Source organism: Cavia porcellus, unplaced genomic scaffold (assembly GCF_034190915.1).
Source record: "Cavia porcellus strain 051 isolate PalLab524CR breed Dunkin Hartley unplaced genomic scaffold, mCavPor4.1 scaffold_29, whole genome shotgun sequence".
NCBI lineage: Eukaryota > Metazoa > Chordata > Mammalia > Rodentia > Caviidae > Cavia > Cavia porcellus.
Window position 1 is genome coordinate 22,531,163 of NW_026947512.1, and position 19,358 is coordinate 22,550,520.

At 49.4% G+C, this 19,358-nt stretch overlaps 1 protein-coding gene and 1 non-coding gene across 6 annotated transcripts in view; one reads left to right on the forward strand and one right to left on the reverse strand.

Annotated features, from left to right (window-relative positions):
• Nav1 (neuron navigator 1) overlaps positions 1-19,358 on the reverse strand; it is a 252,435-nt gene that overhangs the window by 78,185 nt on the left and 154,892 nt on the right. Inside the window, exon 1 of one of the 5 annotated variants that reach the window (XM_063239989.1) lies at positions 4,276-4,454. The exons of the other annotated variants lie outside the window; for them this stretch is intronic. Within the exon in view, the coding sequence (XP_063096059.1) occupies positions 4,276-4,328 (53 nt within the window). The 5' untranslated portion in view covers positions 4,329-4,454. Of the gene's footprint in view, positions 1-4,275; positions 4,455-19,358 lie in introns of those variants that run through there. 5 annotated transcript variants of the gene reach the window in all.
• Positions 8,802-8,920, forward strand: LOC111758334 (5S ribosomal RNA). The gene has a single exon (XR_002792524.1). It is a non-coding gene; the product is annotated as a 5S ribosomal RNA (ribosomal RNA).

Genomic DNA, 19,358 nt, shown 5'->3' on the forward strand with positions numbered 1-19,358 from the left:
CTGCTCACACATGCAATTTGCATGGCTCAAGAAGCCAGCAATGCTGGGTCTGAGCAGAGAATGTGGATGATGACACAGAACCTTTCAGTTGGAGAAAACTCTCTGCTAAAATGAGTTCCTGTTCCTCTGAAAAATTCTTAGTTTCTCTACTGGGCATAGTGAAAATGCCACCTCCTCTGTGAAGCTGCCCATGACCACTTCCAAAGTCTCTTCCCTGCTTGCTTCTAGTGAGGCCACATTGCTTCCTGTCTCCTCCCCTACATTTCCTCTGTACCCACCCCCTATACTCCTTGCCCTGGACCCTAAAGTACAGCCTGGAGATCAGCAGGAGCAAAACCTACTCCCCTCCTGTCCCACTCTCATCTTTCTCGTTTGGAATAATATATTTATGCATTTGCTAAATTCTGAATGCAAGATGTATGCTTGTCTTGTTACTCAGCATTATACCCTAATCCCCAGAACTGTACTTGGATTTTGATATTCTAACTGGGGTCTGTAGAATGAATGAATGAGTGAATGAATATAAGCCCAGCAGGGTGGCTGGTGCAACTGATCACACAGTAAATGTTGAAGGAATACGGCTGCTGTTTAGAAATGATTAAGTTTTAAAAAGTGATCTATATTTAAATAAACTCTCATCTAGAATAGGATATATAAATATACTATCATAATTAGTGCAGAATTTAGAATGAATAGAAATCTAAAGATGGACAATTGAGTTCTTACATAAAAATCAAAGATAGATTACAAGCTGGGAAGCTGTTTAGACTTTTATACTGATCAAGGCACTCTCATTAGGATTCTAGAAAGATGGGGAAGAAAAACATCCAATGCATCGAGAGTCCAAAATGCCTGCCTGTAATCCCAGGACTTAGGAGGTTGAGGCAGGAGTAACTCTTCCAATAGTTTGAGCCCAGTGTAAGCAAATTAGTGACCCTGTCCTAATAAATGTGCATGTGTAAGGTAGTGATGGGGTAGGGGGAGGACCTGGGGATGTAGCTCAGTGGGAAGGACCTGGGTTCAATCCCCAGTACTGAGAAAAAAAAAGTCCAAAATACTCTTGCAGCTGAAAGGGATCACATTGTTATTACTAGATCTTAGTGAAGTAGAAAGGAGAGGATTTCCTCCCGTTTCACAGAGCAGGAAACTGAGGCTAGAGAACAAGCAAGCTATGTGAGAGTACAAAGCCGATTAGAACCAGTCGCTGACTCAGTTTAGTAATCCCACCAGAGACCCAGGGAACCCCAAACCTTTGCTGAGGCTTCAAATTACCCCCAACTCCTGAATCTTCAGCATTTGACAATCTCAGAGCCTAGACTGGTGTCAAGGAGAACAGTCTTCGTATGGCACAGTAGTTAGAGTTGGTGTTAAGAGTCAAAAAAAAAAAAAAAAAAAAAAAAAAAAGAGTCAAACATACGTGGGTGTAAGACCAATGCCACTGCTTAGATCTTACATACTTTACCTAATCTCCCTGTACTTCAGTTTCTTCATCTATGAAATGGGACAATGATAATGAACTACAGCTCATGTGGCTGTAAAGACGGAATGAAAAGTTGTTTGCAATGCCGTTAGTACATGTGATATTGGAGAGTGTCATGGGATAATGAGAAAAGGTGACCTGCCGGCAGGGGACAGTTGGCTGCTGCACTAACTCTTTATTAAGATGTTCCCGGAGGGCCCCTCTTTCCTCTCCATGTTTCCCAAGCCCTGAGCAGGGCTTTGTGGAGAGAGGCTAAGCCAGCAAGCAGGGCTTGCCTGTGGTGTGCACGCCTGGCCCCATAAAGCCCTCTAATGAGAAGCAGCTCATCAGCTTCACTGTGCCTGGGTGTTTGTCCTCTCCTGAAGTTGAGTCTGGGCCAAGCTGAAGCCTCTCGCCCCAGGGAGTCTCTGTGGGTCCAGTGACGCAAACCCAGGGAGCAGGTCTCATTCCTACTGATCCACAGGCTTTACCTGCAGGTCCTTTCAGGAAGGTGTGCAGGAAGGCAGAATGGGGTGGACTGCAGGCTTCCTGCTTGCAAGATGCAGGGTGACTGTGTTGGCTGGGGCAGGAGAAAAGTCTTCAGGTGAGACCACAGTGTTCAAAGTAGTGAGAATAGAGCTTATGGATAGAGCTTTCCAGGGAGGAGGTGACCATCCCAGGCTTCCTGGGAGGAAAGGATCTGCTCTGGGACAAGTGGCAGTACCAGGGGGCTGAGCAGCTCGTGCTCATCAAAAGTTGGTCAGGGAGAGGGCTAATTAAGTCATTCACCTCACATCCTTACATCCTCCTCTTGCTGCCTCCTTGAGAATTTAAGAGGAGTCTGATCCTTAGGGAAAGCATCTCTTTGATCTCCTGATGAGCTCTGCCAAACATCACTTACCGGGAAGGCTGCAAACTGTCCCCAAAGCACAGGCTTGGCCTGAGCTCCCACTCTGTGGCCCAGAGCCAGGCTAGTTAAATTTTATAACTGAAGTGTGGCAATTCAGGACTGACCTGCACTTTACTTGCCTACCAGCAATATTCAGCATGCAAGCTGCAACTGGGCTTGGGTGAAAGGAAACCACAGCCCTTCCCAGCAGGAGGAGGGCTGGGTAGGTGTAATGTGACCTGCTTCTCTCTGGTCCCTGCCCCAGCACACCTGCCCAGAAATCATTTCTGGTAAGGAGCTAGGAGAGTACTCAACAGCTGTTGCCTCAGGACAGGCACTAAACTCACTGTAGAAAGGCTGGGCTGCCCTGGGTGGTCCCCAGTGAGGTAGGCTGAGAAATGGGGCAGGGAGAATAAGCAGTAGCATCCTAAGAAAGGCTGTTGCGTGGGAAGAAGGAGCGATGGGTTAAGGAAAGGGAAGGGAGGCAGCGCACACAGGAATAGCACCAGTATGAATCTCAGTTGGGCAGAGGTGCTACAACTGTCTTTGGGCACACTCTGTGTGGCTCTCACCTGCTACTAGCTGAGGTGGCCGAGGAAGAAGTGGGTTGCAGGTCACCACCCGCCTTTCCTTCTGTCTTCTCCAGGGCCCACTGAGTAGTGCCAAAGACTTCACCTGAAGTAAGAATCCCCAGCGGTCCCTAAATGGATCTATTCTTTGCTCAGGAACTGCTTCTTTTTATGACAACCCGTATCAGTCATCTTAGCAATCTTAGCAGTCATCACATTCCAGAAGGACTGCAAGGCTGCAGTCTCAGTACTGTGGTAGGGGACCAGAAGCTTGGGGCCTGGCTTTAAACAACAAGGCCTCCACCCACCCCCATCCCGCCTGGCTCCCGGCCCTGCAGAGGAAGGCAGATTCTGATGCTTCTCTCTTCCCAAGCCTAGCCCAATTCCTCACTCTCACGATTGGCTTTTGTATGCAGTTTACATTTGAGTACCTGGAAAGTACTTGTGCTCCCCCCTCCACCCACCAAGAGATTAGGAGGAAGTAGGAGGCGTCCCAGGGTGCAAGTCTCGGCGGTTGGGGCTGGGAGGCCAGGGAGAGGCTTGGGGTGGGCGTGGTCGCAGCACGCCGGCCCAGCCTCCCCAGCTTCCAGATCTCCAGCCTCAGAGAGAGCCTGGGTCGAGCGGAGCGGAGGGAATGAGGGTCACACTGGGGCTAGAGCTGTGAGGTGGGGAACTCCTAGAAGAACCATAAAGTCCCAGCTCTGTTCTCAGGTCCCTGGACTTTTCTCATCTTCCCTGGCAAGTGCCCTTTCCAAATCAGCTGAGAAGGAGTCGAGTGTGGAGTGGGGAATGGTCTGTGTCCATCTTAGTTTTTATGGAGAAACCTTGGTGCACCCCTCATCTTCCAGCACCCGTCTGCTGTCCCTCACCGTGTAGCTCCCCCAATCACAGGGGCTCTCAGATTTTCACCTCTCAAAGGATCCAACCTCTCTTTTTCCATGCTCTCACCTTCCTCTCCCACCTCCTTTCACCCCAGAAGACACTCCTGGGCTGCCGGGATGCGGGAGCCTGGGCCCCTCAGCATACACGCCTGGTCGCTGAGGACCCTCGACCCCCCACTACCCACAAGCGCCGCGGCGGCAAGCGTGAAGTTCAGTCTCGGCGTGTCCTTTCCTCTGCCCTCCACGCCCCACCACGCACGCGTCCCCAGCCCCAAATGCCCACAGGCCCACGGAAGGGCGCGGGAAGGCTCAGCGTGGGGAGCCCGCGGGCGCGGCGGCGCGGCTCGCCTCCCTCCGGCGGGGAAGAGCGCGGCCGAGACGCGCGGCGCTGCAGACCCCACACCCACGCCCCCGAGGCTGCACTGCGGAGGCGGGGGCTGGGGCCGGGCTGCCCGGCTAGGAGGCTGAGGCGCTTACCTGCGGGGGAAATTCACCGTCCTTCCCGACCTGGGCAGGGGCAGATGCAGCATCTTCCCCGGCTCAGACGGCTAGGCACCGGTGGGCACCCTGCGCCCCCAGGGACTGCGCTGGCCGGGCACGACGCCGACACCCGCAATGTCTGGGCCGGCGACCACGCGGACGGACAGAAACCTAGCTCGCGCCGGCCCCTCGGCTCCCTTTTCTTTGCACTGCCCGACTCGTACTTACGGCTCCAGCTGTACTTAAAGCGACAGAGCCTCATTTCCCCCGTCGCTGACTTCTGTCCCGAGCCGCGACGATGCAGGCTGCGAGCGGGCTCTTTAACGCCCAGAGCAGGTAGACAAAGAGCCACCGCTGCCTCCACCGTTCCGGTGGCTTCGGAAGCCCGGAGGTGCAGAGGAGGGCTGGGGGGCCCGACCTCCACCTGGGCTGCTCCGGAGTTAACCCCTGGGATGCCAGCTGCGGTCCCTTGGGGCACTCTACAGGCAGAAGGGGGCGTGAGCCTCCAGGCATTTCCTGGTCTCCCAAGGCAGGCAGCCGAGGTGCCCCTGAGACCCGGGCTGGGGGAACAGGGCAGACCTACTCTACAGGGGAGTTCTCACAGCCTCCTCCTGGCCCCTTTCTGAGCTTTTCTAAATTAGTGACAATTGGAGTATGGTACCTGTGCATCCCTAAAACCAGGTGTTTGGAGGAGTGTGTAAAGGGGTGAAGGTCAGAGAGGGCGTACATATTGCCAGAGGTTAGTTCCGGAATCTTGTACTGAGGGAGGAGGACCGGATGGTTTGACTTCGAGGTCCTAAGATTCTCGGGGAGTGGGGCTTAACATCTCCCCAGCATTTAGGAGACCACAAATGAGGTGGGTAGTGTGCGTGGGGGAGCAATCTCTGTCTCTGTCTTTCTGTATCTCTCTCTTTCTCTGTATCGGGAATCAAACTCATGACCTCGCGCCTGCCAGGCCGGCACTGTTCCACTGAGCTATTTCCTGGGGCGGGGCGGGGTGGGTAGCGACCTTGAGGGAGAAAGGGTCTATGGCTTTATCTAGGAGGGATATTTTAGCTGAAAAATCGGGTAGTATAGGTTATGGAAAAACAGAAGGATCCAGTAGCAGGGCTGTGAGTTGGGCTTCTCTCCTGGGGGCCCTCTTAGCACCTTACTCCACCTGTCAGAGAAAAAGGAGAGCTCCCTAGGGGGGCTGCTGCCCCATCCCCCTCCTCCAGGACTCTGCTCCCAGCAAGGACTAGGTCTTTGACTGGGATGCATCCTCATCCCAGTGTGAATTGGACAAGCTGACAAGACTATTTTAAAAAGGGATAGATTATATCAGGAATTGTAATTTTTTAATACACTCCCCACCAGATACTGCTGTGAAATGACAGTGAACCACACAGCAGTAGTCTCTGGGATTTGGGCAGTTTGGTGTGATTGAGCCTATAACTTTCTTGGGCTCAGTATTCACAGGTGTGAATGAGAGGAGATTTGCGTACCTCAATGCCTTCCCCAGCCTTTATTTATTTATTTATTGGTACTGGGACTCGAACACAGGACCTTGTGTTTGCAAGGCAGGCACTATGCTGCTGAGCCATATCCCTGGCCCCTTCCCCAGCCTTTAAAGCTTAGAATCCTAGAATAGTCTTTGCCCAATCCTGTGTCACTGCAGCAGCAATGACCAGGAGATGCAGCTCTTGTGTAAGATGGAAACCTCTGCAGAGAGACCTCTGCAGAGGGACCGCTGTCTCTGGACCTCTGTACAGTGTGTGTGTGTGTGTGTGTGTGTGTGTACCCAAGGATGTGTGTTATGGGCATGTTTCCCAATATACTTTGAGATCAAAAGAAAGTAAAAAGCTGTAGCGATTCTGACACAAATCCCTTAGACTACACCTTAGCATTCGAGATTTGTGTCTTTTTCTCAGTTCAGCAGGCTAAAGCATTGGGAAGATGCACCAGCTCGAAGCAGGCCAGCTTTGAGGGGACTCAGAGCAAGGCAGTGGTCCTCTCTAGCACATTTTTCCATCTCAGTCCAAGATGGTGTCTCTGGACCATGCCCCATCCTGGCTGTCTTGTGCCAGTACTGCTCCTGACCTCCCATCCTAGATGGAGGAAGCATACAATCCCTTCCCGGGGGAGGTTCCATGCCAGCAGCTGTGCTAGGCTGGCCTGGATCATCTGGGGAACAGCTTATAGTAATGAGCCATAAGGGATACACGTTAACTTCTGCCTGAGTAAAATGACTGTCTTAGCCAGAGGAATGTCATCAGCAGGGGAAGTGTTCTCCACACCCAGCTGTAGGTTTCCCATAAGATTTCCTCCTTTGTGGAGCTGCGGGCAGAGCTGGAGGAAGGGGAATCTGAGGCCTATAAAGGGTAAGGCGCAGGTTTGCTTGGAGGGATGAAGGTTTTGTGCAGGAAACTGAGCAGCTTCCTAGCACTGCTGAACAGTCCCCTGCAGCCCATGTGGACACCTATGCTTCCTGCTTATGCCTGCTAGCCTATCCGTCCTCCCACCCATGCTCCTCACCCCCTTTGTTTCACCCCCAAACATGTACACTGGGACTGGGGAACCAAGGCCATAAGTGGATATGTCACAGCCAGAAGCTCAGCCCGGGAGAAGGTCTCTCAGCCTTCTGAGTCCCCAGTAATAGGATTCTGGACTGGGGATTCTAAACTGCTCTTCCTTGGGATGGATTTCTAGGCTGCAACTCTGAGGTTCATCCTCCATGTGTCTCTCTTTCCCAGCTAGAGGGCAAGACTGGTCTTGTGCTAGTGGCTACCTTCCTGCTCAGCGGAGGCTGTTGCAGGCTGTTATGGGGAAAAGGACAGTCTCAGAGGCTTCACTACCTAAATAAATAACATGCAAATTAGCACCTGCTATTTTCAGCCCATAGGTCAGGACTTTGGGTAATTGGACAGCAACACTAAGAGGAATGCTGTTTAGTAGCTTTTGTGAAGACAGAAAAACACAGACCCGCTGAGAGTGGCCCACTCCTACAGTGGAAGAGGCCTGACCTTGCCTATTATGGAGGTGTGGCAGAGTAGGGGTGACACTGTGGCCTTGACTACAATGACGTGGCATGCAGGTTTTGAGCTCTTCTTTCCGGATCCCAGGCAGCATGACTGAAGCCTGCAGCAGAGAGTGGGGGACAAAGGCAGCTGAGGCACACCTGGTGGAGGGGGAAGATACCTTCCAAAAGGGGCTAAAAGGCAAGCACCCTTCCAGAAAGAAAGCCCAGCCAAAGCGGGCAAGAGGAAAAACGCCCAGCTATCCTCTGTGCTCCTCTTCAAAGTGCTCTTGGGAGTCAGGATACCATTTGCATCTGTGCCAGCACCATCAGAGGAACTCTTTACAAAAGGGAAACAGGCACAGAAAGGCCAAGCAACATCCAAAGCAGAAGGCAGAGCCCAGACTAATAAATAAGAGGTCCTGTAGCAGATTCCTATGGCAGAGGGGGTAATTCCCTTTCTTGGCTCTCACCTACCCATCCCAAAGGATCTCAGGAGTCACCTGGGCCCAGGTCTAAGGTCTTCTCTGCCAAGATTCCATTTTCTTTTTTCTTTTTTCTCTCTCTCTTTCTTTTTTTTATTTAAATTTTTTTTTTTTTTTATCAGTACCAGGGATCCAACTCACAACTGTGTGCTTGCAAGGCAGGTGCTTATGCCGCTGAGCTAAATCCCCAGCCCCCTGTTGTTGTTTTTTTGAAACAGGGTTTCACTATGCAGTTCAGGCTGGCCTTGAACTCCCAGTGATCCTCCTGCCTCAGCCTCTCAAGTGCTGGGATTACAGGCATGTATCACTATGCTTGGCAAAGATTCCATTTCAGTGCAGATATCCCAAGATATTTTTGGGAGTCTCTGGTTGTCCCCCTGACAGTAACTCAAAGGTTGATGTTGGTTAGAGAGAGATGAGGAAAAAAAGGAGAGAGAGAGAGAAAGAGACTTGTCAAGCAGTTTGATTGCTCTGAATTCTTTGCCATTTTACCTGGGAGTTTCTAAGTTGCAGCATCACCTGTGTGGGCCCTGACCACACACCTGATTTCCTGGTTAAGTCCGAGAAATGAGACCCTTGAAAAGATGAAGGTGCCAGGCATCACCACTCTGTTCTCTGACATGCCCTCATATCTTCTCTTTCGCATCAACTGTGGTACTATGTAACTTCTTAGACACAATGGTCCCTGTATCCATAACTGCTGGTCAGCTGTAGAACCCTCCTGTGGACTTGTGGGGAAAAACTGGGCACAGAGACTCCTTTACACCTCAGCCAGCATGGGCTGGTGGCATCTTAGCAGAACAGAGGGACAAGAAGGAGAATTAAACCAGAATGAATGGACAAGGAAAGGAGAGAAAGGAATTGGAGAGGAGGAACAGTGAATTAACTGTCCCTATTCTGTCAAAAGAGGACTGCGGAATAGCCTGGCCATATCCCTAGTCCCAGCTTTCAAAAAACTATCCTAGACCCCAGTGATCCTAGTGAATACTAAGGGAATCCTCTGTTATGGCCTTGATAGAAAAGTCTAGGAAAAAAATCATTCTGTCTATGGCCATACCACCCTGAACGCGCCCAATCTCGTCTGATCTCGGAAGCTAAGCAGGGTCGGGCCTGGTTAGTACTTGGATGGGAGACTGCCTGGGAATACCGGGTGCTGTAGGCTTTAAAAAAAAAAAAAAATCATTCTTAGCCTCTGTGTGGCAGAAATTTTCAATAACACTTTCATTTCTATGACTTTATTCTGTTTTAAACAAGCAAGTGATCTAAAGTAAAACAGCTATCGTTAAGACTTATCATTCATGCCAGGAAAGTTCCAAGAGTGGCCTCAGGTAGCCTGGCCACCAGGGTGGAAGCCATGCTGACCAAGACCCAAGTCGGGGGTCATCACTGGGTTTGGGAGACAGTGAGGTCTCACTGTATTCCCCAGTCTGTCCTTCAGCTTCTGGGCTCAAGCAGTACTCTTGTCACAGCCTCCCAAGCAGTTGGAACTACAGGAGTGCACCCACCTCTGCACCCATTTCCCAGTGGATTAAAAAAAAACATTTATTTTATGGCAATGTTTATGATACATAATAATTATGTTAATTTGGAGAATTAGTACAGATATAGCAGTGTCTTGATCATTCTTGATCCCCCTGTACCTACCTTCCCCCTTTTTCCACAGCCCCTTTCCCATCTGCACAAAGTCTACTCCCTGTTTGCTATCATCTGTCCTTTATTTTGCTGTATAAATTATTGGTATTTTGGGTTTCTCGTATAAGAGAAATCATGCAACATTGAACCTCCTGCCTTATTTCACTAAACATCGCAGTTCTTGACCTGCTATGAGGGAATCACAGAGCTCCTTGTACGAGCACCTGGCACACTTCCTTCCTCTCCTTTCCTGACGCAGCGGGGCTGCTGCCTTTGCTCACAACCTCCCGGCTCTTCCTAAGGAGGTGCCAGGCATCCTGGATCAGACCCCATTCACACAGTCAGAGATCCAGAACATCAGAGCTGAAGAGGACTTTACTGGTAACCTGGCTCGAGCCCTTGCTTTTCACAAGGAGGAGCTCAGGCCATAAAGGGGTTGTGTGGGGACCTGCTTGAGATCCCTCCACACACCCAAGGTTTCCATATTCCAGGGTTCTTTCTACTACAGGGGTACCATGTGTCACCCCATTCCCTGGTGCCAGCCCAGGCTCAGACTGAAAAGTTCAGAGAGTGGGTTGGTGGGACAGCCTCAATGTGGGAATTGGGAGTCAGCGGGTGCACAGTGGAGTGTTCCACATCCTGGTCCTAATCGCAGCTGAGATTTCTCTAGGGTGGCAAATGAACCAGCTGGAAAAAGGGGCCCTGCTCCCAGCTGTGTTACTGCTCAGCAAATATTTATGTAACCTTTGAGGAGACCTGCCTTTCCCACTACCCCTGCAGCTGAGAGAGAGCAGTGGGGAGCCCCTAGCAGCTATGGCAGCTACTGTCTTGGTGAGCTGAGCTTATGTCCTGCATTTACCACACCAACGCATCAGGGTTTCTGTGTACTTCAGAGAGCAAGGGCCAGGATGATGCAAAGGGCCTGTTGGACCCTCAGGAGGGGGTTGCTGACCAGATAACTCTGTGTGGGTACATGTGTGTGAGTGTGTGTGTGTGTGAGTGCGTGTGTGTGTGTGTGTGTGTGCATGTACACGTGTGTACAACCTGCCTCACTCAGGGATCTGGAGACCCAGGAACAATTATTTCAGAACAACCTAAGTACATACTAGCCAGGTGTCCCACTGCCAACTTGAGTCCCAAGCCTCTGGGAGACAGAAATGAACCTTCGTGGAATGTACTGAGAAAGCACTGTACCTACACTGTCTCCTTTCATCCTCACAGCCCTTCCCACCACCTGTCTGCACCTGACAGGAGTCCCCCATCTGCTATCACCTCCTTTCCGTGCTTCCTGCTGCTCTGGCTGTGCCTGTGGTGTATTTTCACAAGAGCCAGAAAGGCCCTTTGGGAATATGATGGATCACACCACCCTTTAGCTGAAGCCCCTCTCACTTAGAGGAAAAGCCATTATCCTCACCATGCACACCAGCCCCTCCCTGCCTACCTCCTGACCTCATTTCTGACCACTCTCTCCTTTTTACTCTGCTTCGGCCATGCTGACCTCCCTCTGGTCCTTCAACATGTGCCTAACCTTGTTTTTTTTTTTGTCTTTTTCATTTTTATCGGTACCAGGGATCGAACTCACGACTGCCTGCTTGCAAGGCAGGCGCTTATGCTGCTGAGCTAAATCCCCAGCCCCATGCCTAATCTTGTTTAGGAGCCTTTGCACATGCTCTTCTGGTTGCTGGATGGCTCCATTTCCACTTACCTGCATTGCTTACCAAAGAAGCCTCCCTTGAGCACTCCATCTGACACAGCCCAATCCCAATGCTCTCTGCTCATTACATTGCTTGATTTTTCCTTATTACCACAGCACAACCTAAACTTGTTTTTTCTTTCCCTTTTGAGGCAGGCTCTCACTATGTAATCCAGGCTAGCCTTGAAGCCTACACAGCCTAGGCTGTCCTCCTGCTTCGGCTTCCTGAGTGCTGGGATTACAGCTGTGCACCCCTGTATCCAGCTTGTCCAAACCAACACATACATATTTGACCACTTGCTGTTCCTTTTATCCTGCAGAGCTTAAGAACAATGCCCGTGTTTTTTTGCTGCTACGTCTGCAGTGTCTGGCATGCAGTGCTCCGCAAGGACTTATTGAATGTATCATGAAGGAGGCATTAGTGTCATCTGTCCTTTCAAGCGGTGAGGCTAAAGCACAAGCAACTAAGCACAGGGAATCGGGGTGAGGGCAGTAGGGATTGTATAGCTGCTGCTTCCTTGGCTTCGCTGGGGTCCTCATGGGATGGGGCTGCCTAGCCTGGCAAAGTTCAGAGAACAGAGAACGGCTGAGGAAAGTTCACTCCGATGTAGGCCCAGAGAAGCTGACTTCCGAAGGAATGGAAAGGGGCAGTGACAGCCAGATAAGCACCACCCCTCATCATCCAGTCACACTCAGCACAATGTCACCAGGCCTGGGAACCTCTGTTGCTAGAAGTCCCACCACCCCATCTGGCCACATGGCCACGCATGTGTAGATAGTGTCATTCCTGAACTGCCCCTTGTCATCAGACCCACAGGGGCCAGGATAAAAGCCAGACATGGAAGCAAAGGGAGGCTGAGAGATTGAGAAAAGTGACCAATGAGAAGAGGGGCAGGGGAAGGGGTTGGATAAGGGAGCAGTCAGGAAAAGAGGGTAGGAACCAGGTCAGAGATCTGCCCCTGTCTTCTGGGCTGGAGACGCTTCACCAGAAATAAGACAGTACAAGTCAGGCCCCTCTGAGTGTGAGCTGCCCAGGCAGGCCAGTGATCAGGTGCTCATCCTTTCACCTGCTCTGGCTTAGGCCTCCAGGCTAAGCCCAGGGTCACTCGGCACTTTTGAAGTCGGAGCTTCCCCCGCAGACACTCTGTGCCTGTGGGGCTGCCGCACCCCCTCCCCCGTGGCAGGCTTGTGTCCTCAACCGATCTTGTGCACACACAGCCTCTTTGTATCCACCCACCACTCACACTCATGTTTGGATGGCTCCGCGCAGTGTCTGTGTGTCTCTTGTTCCCCTTGGTGAACGCATCACAAACATTCTGGCTGTTTATCTGTGGTATGTTTCCTTGTGTCAGCCTCTCCTACTTTCTTTCTGGGTGATCCTGGCCAGCATGCTCAGTGAGTGTTGATCCATCTTTTATGTAGTTATGTGCGTTGGGTCCCTTTGCACCTGACTCCTTCCTGCCTGCTTTTCAAATCCAGGCTTTCAGGCATCTGCCCATGCCCCTTCCATCACTGCCCTGATATATAGGAAAGAATGATTCAGTCTGCAGCCCTTTGGGGCACTCCTGGCAGAGCTCCATGGCTAAGTCTCCTGCCTGGCTTGCTTGCCTTTCTTCAGCCTCAGTGAATGGTCTTTTGCTGCCTAGCCAGAGACATCTGATAGCCTGGAGGCCAGAGCTGGCCCCTCATGAGCATCCTGGGACAGCTAAGCCTTTGAGCTGGAGTCAAATAAGGACTTGTATTCACGGAGCCCTAGGCTGCTCCTTCTGCAGTTGGCCCAGAGCTCCTGGCTGTGGCCACTTTGTGGCTCCCAAAGCAAGGAAGATGGAGACACTGCTTTGGGGCATTCCAGGAAGGGGTCTCGAACAATGACTCATTGGTCAGTTAATAGCTTGGCCTGTGAACCAAAACTGCTGAATTTGAGGGGAAACAGAAAGGAGAGGACAGGGTCTCTGCCCTTGGGAAGCTCCTTCTCTAGCAGGAAGTGAGACCTCTGCCCCTGAGCTGTTCCCAGGCTTGTCACAGGTGCACAGAGCAGAGCAACAGTGCTCTCTGAAAGAGAGTGCACACAGGAGTCAGAAGGCCTGGGTTCTTCTCCAAAAGTGCTGCCACTTTCAAGTCATTGTAATTCTGCCAGGACAGTTAAGCTGAGTTCCAATTTCTTGGCTTGTAAGTTAGGGAAAAACAATTCACCCTGTTGTTAAGATGAAATAAGATAATGCCATGTTAGTCTTTTGTAAACCCTATGTGCTATGCAATTGTTAGAGGATCATAAAAGCACAAGTTACCACAAGACAGATTATGTACGCAAGTTCCACGACAACCCAGAGTCAGATAGCAATCATGTTACAGTGGGGTGGATTAGGGAAGGCTCCCCGGAGGGAGGGAACTTGGCAAAGCTGAGTGGGCCACAGGGCATCACCGGCAAGGCAGGACAATCCCATTCTACTACAGGCCTTGATAGCTTTGATATTCTCTGAGCCAACAAGAGAAGGGAGGGCATTAAATTTACTGACTACCTACTGCAACCGAGAGTATTACAGACGCTATATTCTGCTACACCTTGCAAGAATCCTTGCCTCATACTGCTGTAGCACAGATAAACAGCTTTCCCAGAGCCTCAGAACTGGGATCAGAACCAGTCTGTAATATTTCTGAATTTGTGCTTTTTGGTGCTGTCAGCTTGCATGGAATTCCCAGGCACCACAGAAGTCAGGCTGGCTTATCACAGAACATGAGGCTGTGAAGAAGGAGGTGGCTGACAGTTTAAAAGAGGAGAGACAAATGGACAGGTTGACAGGTAGGCAGGGTTGCTAGGGAAAAGCCAAGCCCATCTCAACCTATCCATCCTGACTGTCAACCAAATTGTATATCATCATGCTCAGTGAAAACTCCAATAGCTCAATTGTAGGTTACTAGGACATCCAGAGGAGGGGCCACTCCTTAACTGGCATCAGTTGCTAAGGCAACCAGCACACATCAGCAGCCACTCTGGAATACCCTGCTCCAGCCTTCCCCCACCTTTCTGGGTTTGAACAGACACTGCAGTACATATTAACCCCACAGCAACTGGGAGTACTGTGCACTATTTTAAGAATTAAGGGAGTTTTGAGTGCCAAAGGCTCTCTAAAACCATCCCTTCCCTCCATCAGCCCCAGGGATCAGACTCTGCACTATTCGTTGCCTTCCACCATCTCCTCCTCATTCTTTCCTTCTTCCTCCTGCTCCTTCTTTTTGTTTGTTTGGAGTACCAGGAACCTTTACATTGAACTACATTTTCAGCCCTTATTTATTTTGTCTTTTTGAGACAAAGTTTCACTATGCAGTTCAGGCTGGCCTTCAACTGACTGTGTAGCCCAGGCTGACCTCAAATTCTTACCTCAGGTTCTTGGGATTACAGGTATGTGCTACCATACCTGGCCTTTATTCATTTATTTTTTTGAGGTTCTTGCTAAATTGATAAGCATAAGTTGCCCAGACTGAGCTTGAACTTCAGATTTTCCTGCCTCAGCCTCCCAGAATGCTGAGATTTTGGCATGTACAGATTTTGGCTCCTTTTTTTTATAAGTGATGGCATCTGTGTTCCACCCATAGTCACTGATCCCATACACGCAACCAAGCACTATGGCAGACACCTGTGATTCAGCTGACTCAGTTCCTCTAGGAATTGCCTCCAGCTAGTAATAAATGGGAGTTGAAAGAGAACCAAATTTCTCTGCTCTTTGAGTAGGATACTCTATCCATGTCACCTTCTAGAAATCCTTAAACCCTAGGTGCCCCTAACACAGTAACTGCCCCCTCCCCGACACCTTCCCTCTCTTCTCTGAGGCATTTCCTCTCTCTTCTTCAGAGCACTTCCCCATAAACCATTTGCGCTCAAATCCCCAATCTCAAGGTGTGCTGGAGGAGGGGGAGAGCAGTACCCAGCTGCTGTGCCTTGAGGGTGTACCCCTACCCCTGGCAGTGAAAACTTAATCCCCAAAGCAGCAGTACAGAGGTACAGAACACTTCAGAGGGGACAGGATCATAAGGGCTCAGCCCTCTTGATTGGGTGGTGATGGATCCCTCATACAAGGACGAGGTGGCCCCGTCTCTCCTGTGACATTCAGCCTACACATTCCGCCATGAAATCATGCCACTAGTAGGTCCCTCAAGCTTGGACTTCCCAGCTTCAGGACTATAAGAAACAAATCTACATTCTTCACAAATTACCTAGTTTGTGGCATAATGTGATGGCAGCACAAAAAGGACTAAAGTACTGGTCAGAGACATGTGTCAAAGGTAAGATTTGAGTGAGAGTCAGAGAGTCCAGTTAGCTGGATCACAGAGGGAAGGAGGTGATCCTGTGAGCAATGAGCTCAGCTATTCATAAACCACCTGCTGCACTCACAGCTCAGACCACAAGCCACAGATGGGCACCATGTCACCTTCTAGAAATGGGCATGAGAACACTGCACGAACAGGTTGCAGTGGGTCAGGACAGATCCAATTTGCTTGGCAAATGAGTTAGTCTGCCATACTTCGATGGAGGATCAGAAACATCATTTTCTTTTTTTGAACCAGGGATCGAACTCATAACCTGATGCCTGCTAGGCAGGGGCTTGTGCTGCTGAGCTAAATCCCTAGCCCAGAAACATTGTTTTCACACATGAAAGTGAACACATTTTTTTCAACCTCAGAAAGTTTTGGTTTTGAGCAATCTGGCTCACAAGAAGTGTTTGGCAAAATTTTGTTTTCATTTGGGAGCCTTGCATTGGGTGACAAACATGACCACGGCCATCTTTCCTGCATGAGCACGAATGGGGGTCATTTTCCTCAGGTTTGTTGGACAAATTAAGTTAATGAACCAAGGTGCCACTATACTGCACTATCTCTCAGAATGTGCATGTGACAGCTTAGGTCTGTTGTCTTGCTAATGTCCGTCATCAAATCGCTCACTAACAATAGCTAGCATTTGTTGACCACTTAGGAAGTCTAAAGTAGATGCAGTAACTACTTTAATCTGACAGAGTAGATGCCATTACACTCCACGTTTTTCAGTAAGGACACTGAAAGAGAGCAGGGGGCAGAACTTATCCAAACTCAGATAACCATGAAGAGGCAGAGCCAGGATTCAAACGCAGGCTTTCTGGCTGTGAGTCTCTGCTCTAACCAAGTTACCACTCTGCCAATCTGTGATGTGACTGTACTTAATGAACAGTACACCACAAGTCTAAAAGAAAGTCAAGGCAAATTAAAAAGCAAGACAAGATCATTCTTCACAACAAGAATTCTTTAACAAAGCCCAAATGCTGTGTAGCCATCTGCCAAATTTAAGAAACTCAATTTTGATACCTTATATAACTCCTAAGTACAGGCCAACAGCTAGATGAACAAAGTATGAATCTGATGTCAGAATAACATATTTTAAACCAGCAACTCTTAATACTAGTCAAAGAACTGGTATGTATTCTTTTCCAACTGACCCTCATAAGACAAAAATAATTACGTTTTAATAAGTGCAGGTGACACAGCAGGCTAATTGCATGCTTAGGAGTGAACTCCTATCTCAAAATTAGCCCAAGTTCCCTCCCACAGGGAAGCATCAGCCAAGGCCCTGGGTCTGAGCCTGAAGGCCAGCAATGTAACTGTAGGAAGTTTTTCCCCAAAAGGCAACAAACACTGCCTACCTCGACTGCACACCCCTTCTTTTATTGTGGACCCAGGAAGCTCCCTGCCTCCCTTCTGGACTTGTAGGGCAGAAACCCAGTTTCCTTCCCAAGGTCGAGCATGGGGTCCTCTCAGGACAGCCCTCTGCCACTTGCTGGCTGCTCTGCCGCTGTGTTGCATGAGCAACAGCCACACCTGGGCCAGTTGCCACAAGGTGGGCTGTTGAAGAACTTTCGGGAAACAGAAGGGAAAGGCAGAGGAAGAAGTAAGTGGAGAACTCTTCTCGGTCCATTCTCAAGCTAGGACCTGTGTGGACAAACCATGCATCCCCAGCGCTCATCAGAGAGGACTCTTCTTGCTGACTGAGCATTGTGGGGTCTGGGAGTGGATCATGCGCCAAGCTAGAGAGCAAGGAAGGGGCTCCTTCTCCTGAGGAGGCTGCAGAGGTAGAGACTTGAGCATGGGGCTGGAAGTGTCTCTTTAAGTCTTGAGCTCACTGCCTCTGGAGCCAAGAGCCAGCCTGTGAGAAGGCAGGGGACTACAGTTTATTTTATTTGACATTTTTCAATGTCAGGACACTTCAGAGCCAAGGAGGAAACGAATCCCATCTGTTCCTGAGCCCCCAAGCACAGTTCAAGAGGACAGGCTGGGGGAGCAGGGAGGAAGCAAGAAGCCTAGGGCATCCAGCCACACACACAAGCCAAGCTTCCATGGCCACCTGAGGAGAGACAGACAGGGAGGGAGCAGCAGACAGTCGCTGGGAAATCCCGCTGTGCCTGTGACACACACATTGCTTGGTCAAGATGGGGGCTCTGGAGAGCAGCCCTGCTGGGGCTACAGATGGCACACCTCTGTACCAATGCAAATAGTCCCCCCTGGGTTGTGGGACCTGGCAGGATTGCTGCTGGCTTGGCCAGCAAGTTCCCAACCACTGCTGCATCTCAGCTCCAGCACAGCCCACCCAGACCACCCCTGACAGACAGGGCGCCGCCACTGCCCAGGGACATACCAGGTCCAGGAAGGGCCCCGAAGCTCCTGCCCCTTTGGAATATGTGGTCCCCATCCTAGTGTCTACCTCTGCCTGGGTGCCTGGCTTCGCCTCTCTCACCCTCAGAGGCCAGGGGTGAGGAAAACAGAAGCCTGGGAGACTTATCTTCCTACTTAGATTAAATTCCAGACCTTTCTATTTTTAAAAAAAACAAATTCCTTTTCTTCCTTTTGAGTGGTAAAAATGTCCCAACTGTCATCTAGAACAGTGAGCAGTCAACACAAACTTGTCTGCAGTGTCATGATTTGAATTTTAGCTTGGCCTAACTACATCTAGTGTCAAGTGGGTGACCAGGCTAGGTGCCAACTTATAAAAGGATTGTTGACAACTTGAGAGCTCTCAGAGGAAGGTGACAAGGGCAATGACAGGTCCAGAGAATGGGGTCATTTTAGAAAGTACTGGGGACATTTTTTGGGGTTGGGGGAATGGATCTTGAAAATAAGTAAACAGTTATGGAGAACATGTTGACATATTTGGATGAAGAGGTACACTCACTCTATTTTTCCCAGATGACAGAATTCAAGTTAATCAGTATAAGTTACAGTGAAGAGAATTTCAGTGACTATTTTAACACTTTAATAACTTAATTCTATATGAAACAGAATAAACTCCTTGTTACTGTCCCTATGCAAGCCAAGGTTGAAAGACTGGCTGTCAGGGATACTACAGAGACTTTTATACTAGATAGGGATATGGCTTAGTCTGAAATTATTGAGGAGTTTCTGAAAATTGTGGTTTCCTGTTCCTGGGGAGGCACAGGTCCTGCATCAGTGGGTCTGTGATGAAATTTGCTATTTGTATTTTTTTTTAAAAAAACAATCAGATATAAAACTCTTAAGAAGAAGAAAACATAGGAGGAAAGCTGTATGACATTGGATTTGACAATGATTTCCTAGCTATGACACCCAAAGCACAGACAACAACAGAAAAGAATAGTTAAACTGGTCTTCACCAAAACAAAAGATTTTAACTGAATAAGGTGGCATATAACTGTAGTTCCAGTGACCTTGGAGGCTGAAGCAGGACAATCATTTGAGCCTGAGAGTTTAAGGTCAGCCTCAGTAACAGTGAGACCCCAAGTTCCCATGGGGGAAGGGAGGAAGGGAGAGAGAGAGAGAGAATATCAAAGGATACTATAACAGAATAAAAGGCATACCACAGGATGGGAGAAAATATCTGTAAATCACATATCTGATACAGGATTAATATCCAGAATATATAAAAAACTCCCACAACTCACTAAATAATCCATTTAAAAATGAGCAAATGGGGCTGGGGATTTAGCTCAGCGGCATAAGTGCCTGCCTTGCAAGCAGGCAGTCGTGAGTTCGATCCTGGGTACCGATAAAAAGGAAAAAGACCAAAAAAAAAAAAAAAAGAATAAAAAAAAATAAAAATGAGCAAAGGATTAAAACAGATGTTCCCTCAAAGATGATATACAAATAGTCACTAAGGACACAAAGATGCTTGACCTCACTAGTTATCAGGGATATGCAAATTAAAATCACAATGAGACATCATCATTTCTTTGGTACTGGAAATCGAACTCATGACTTCACACTTGCCAGGCAGGAACTG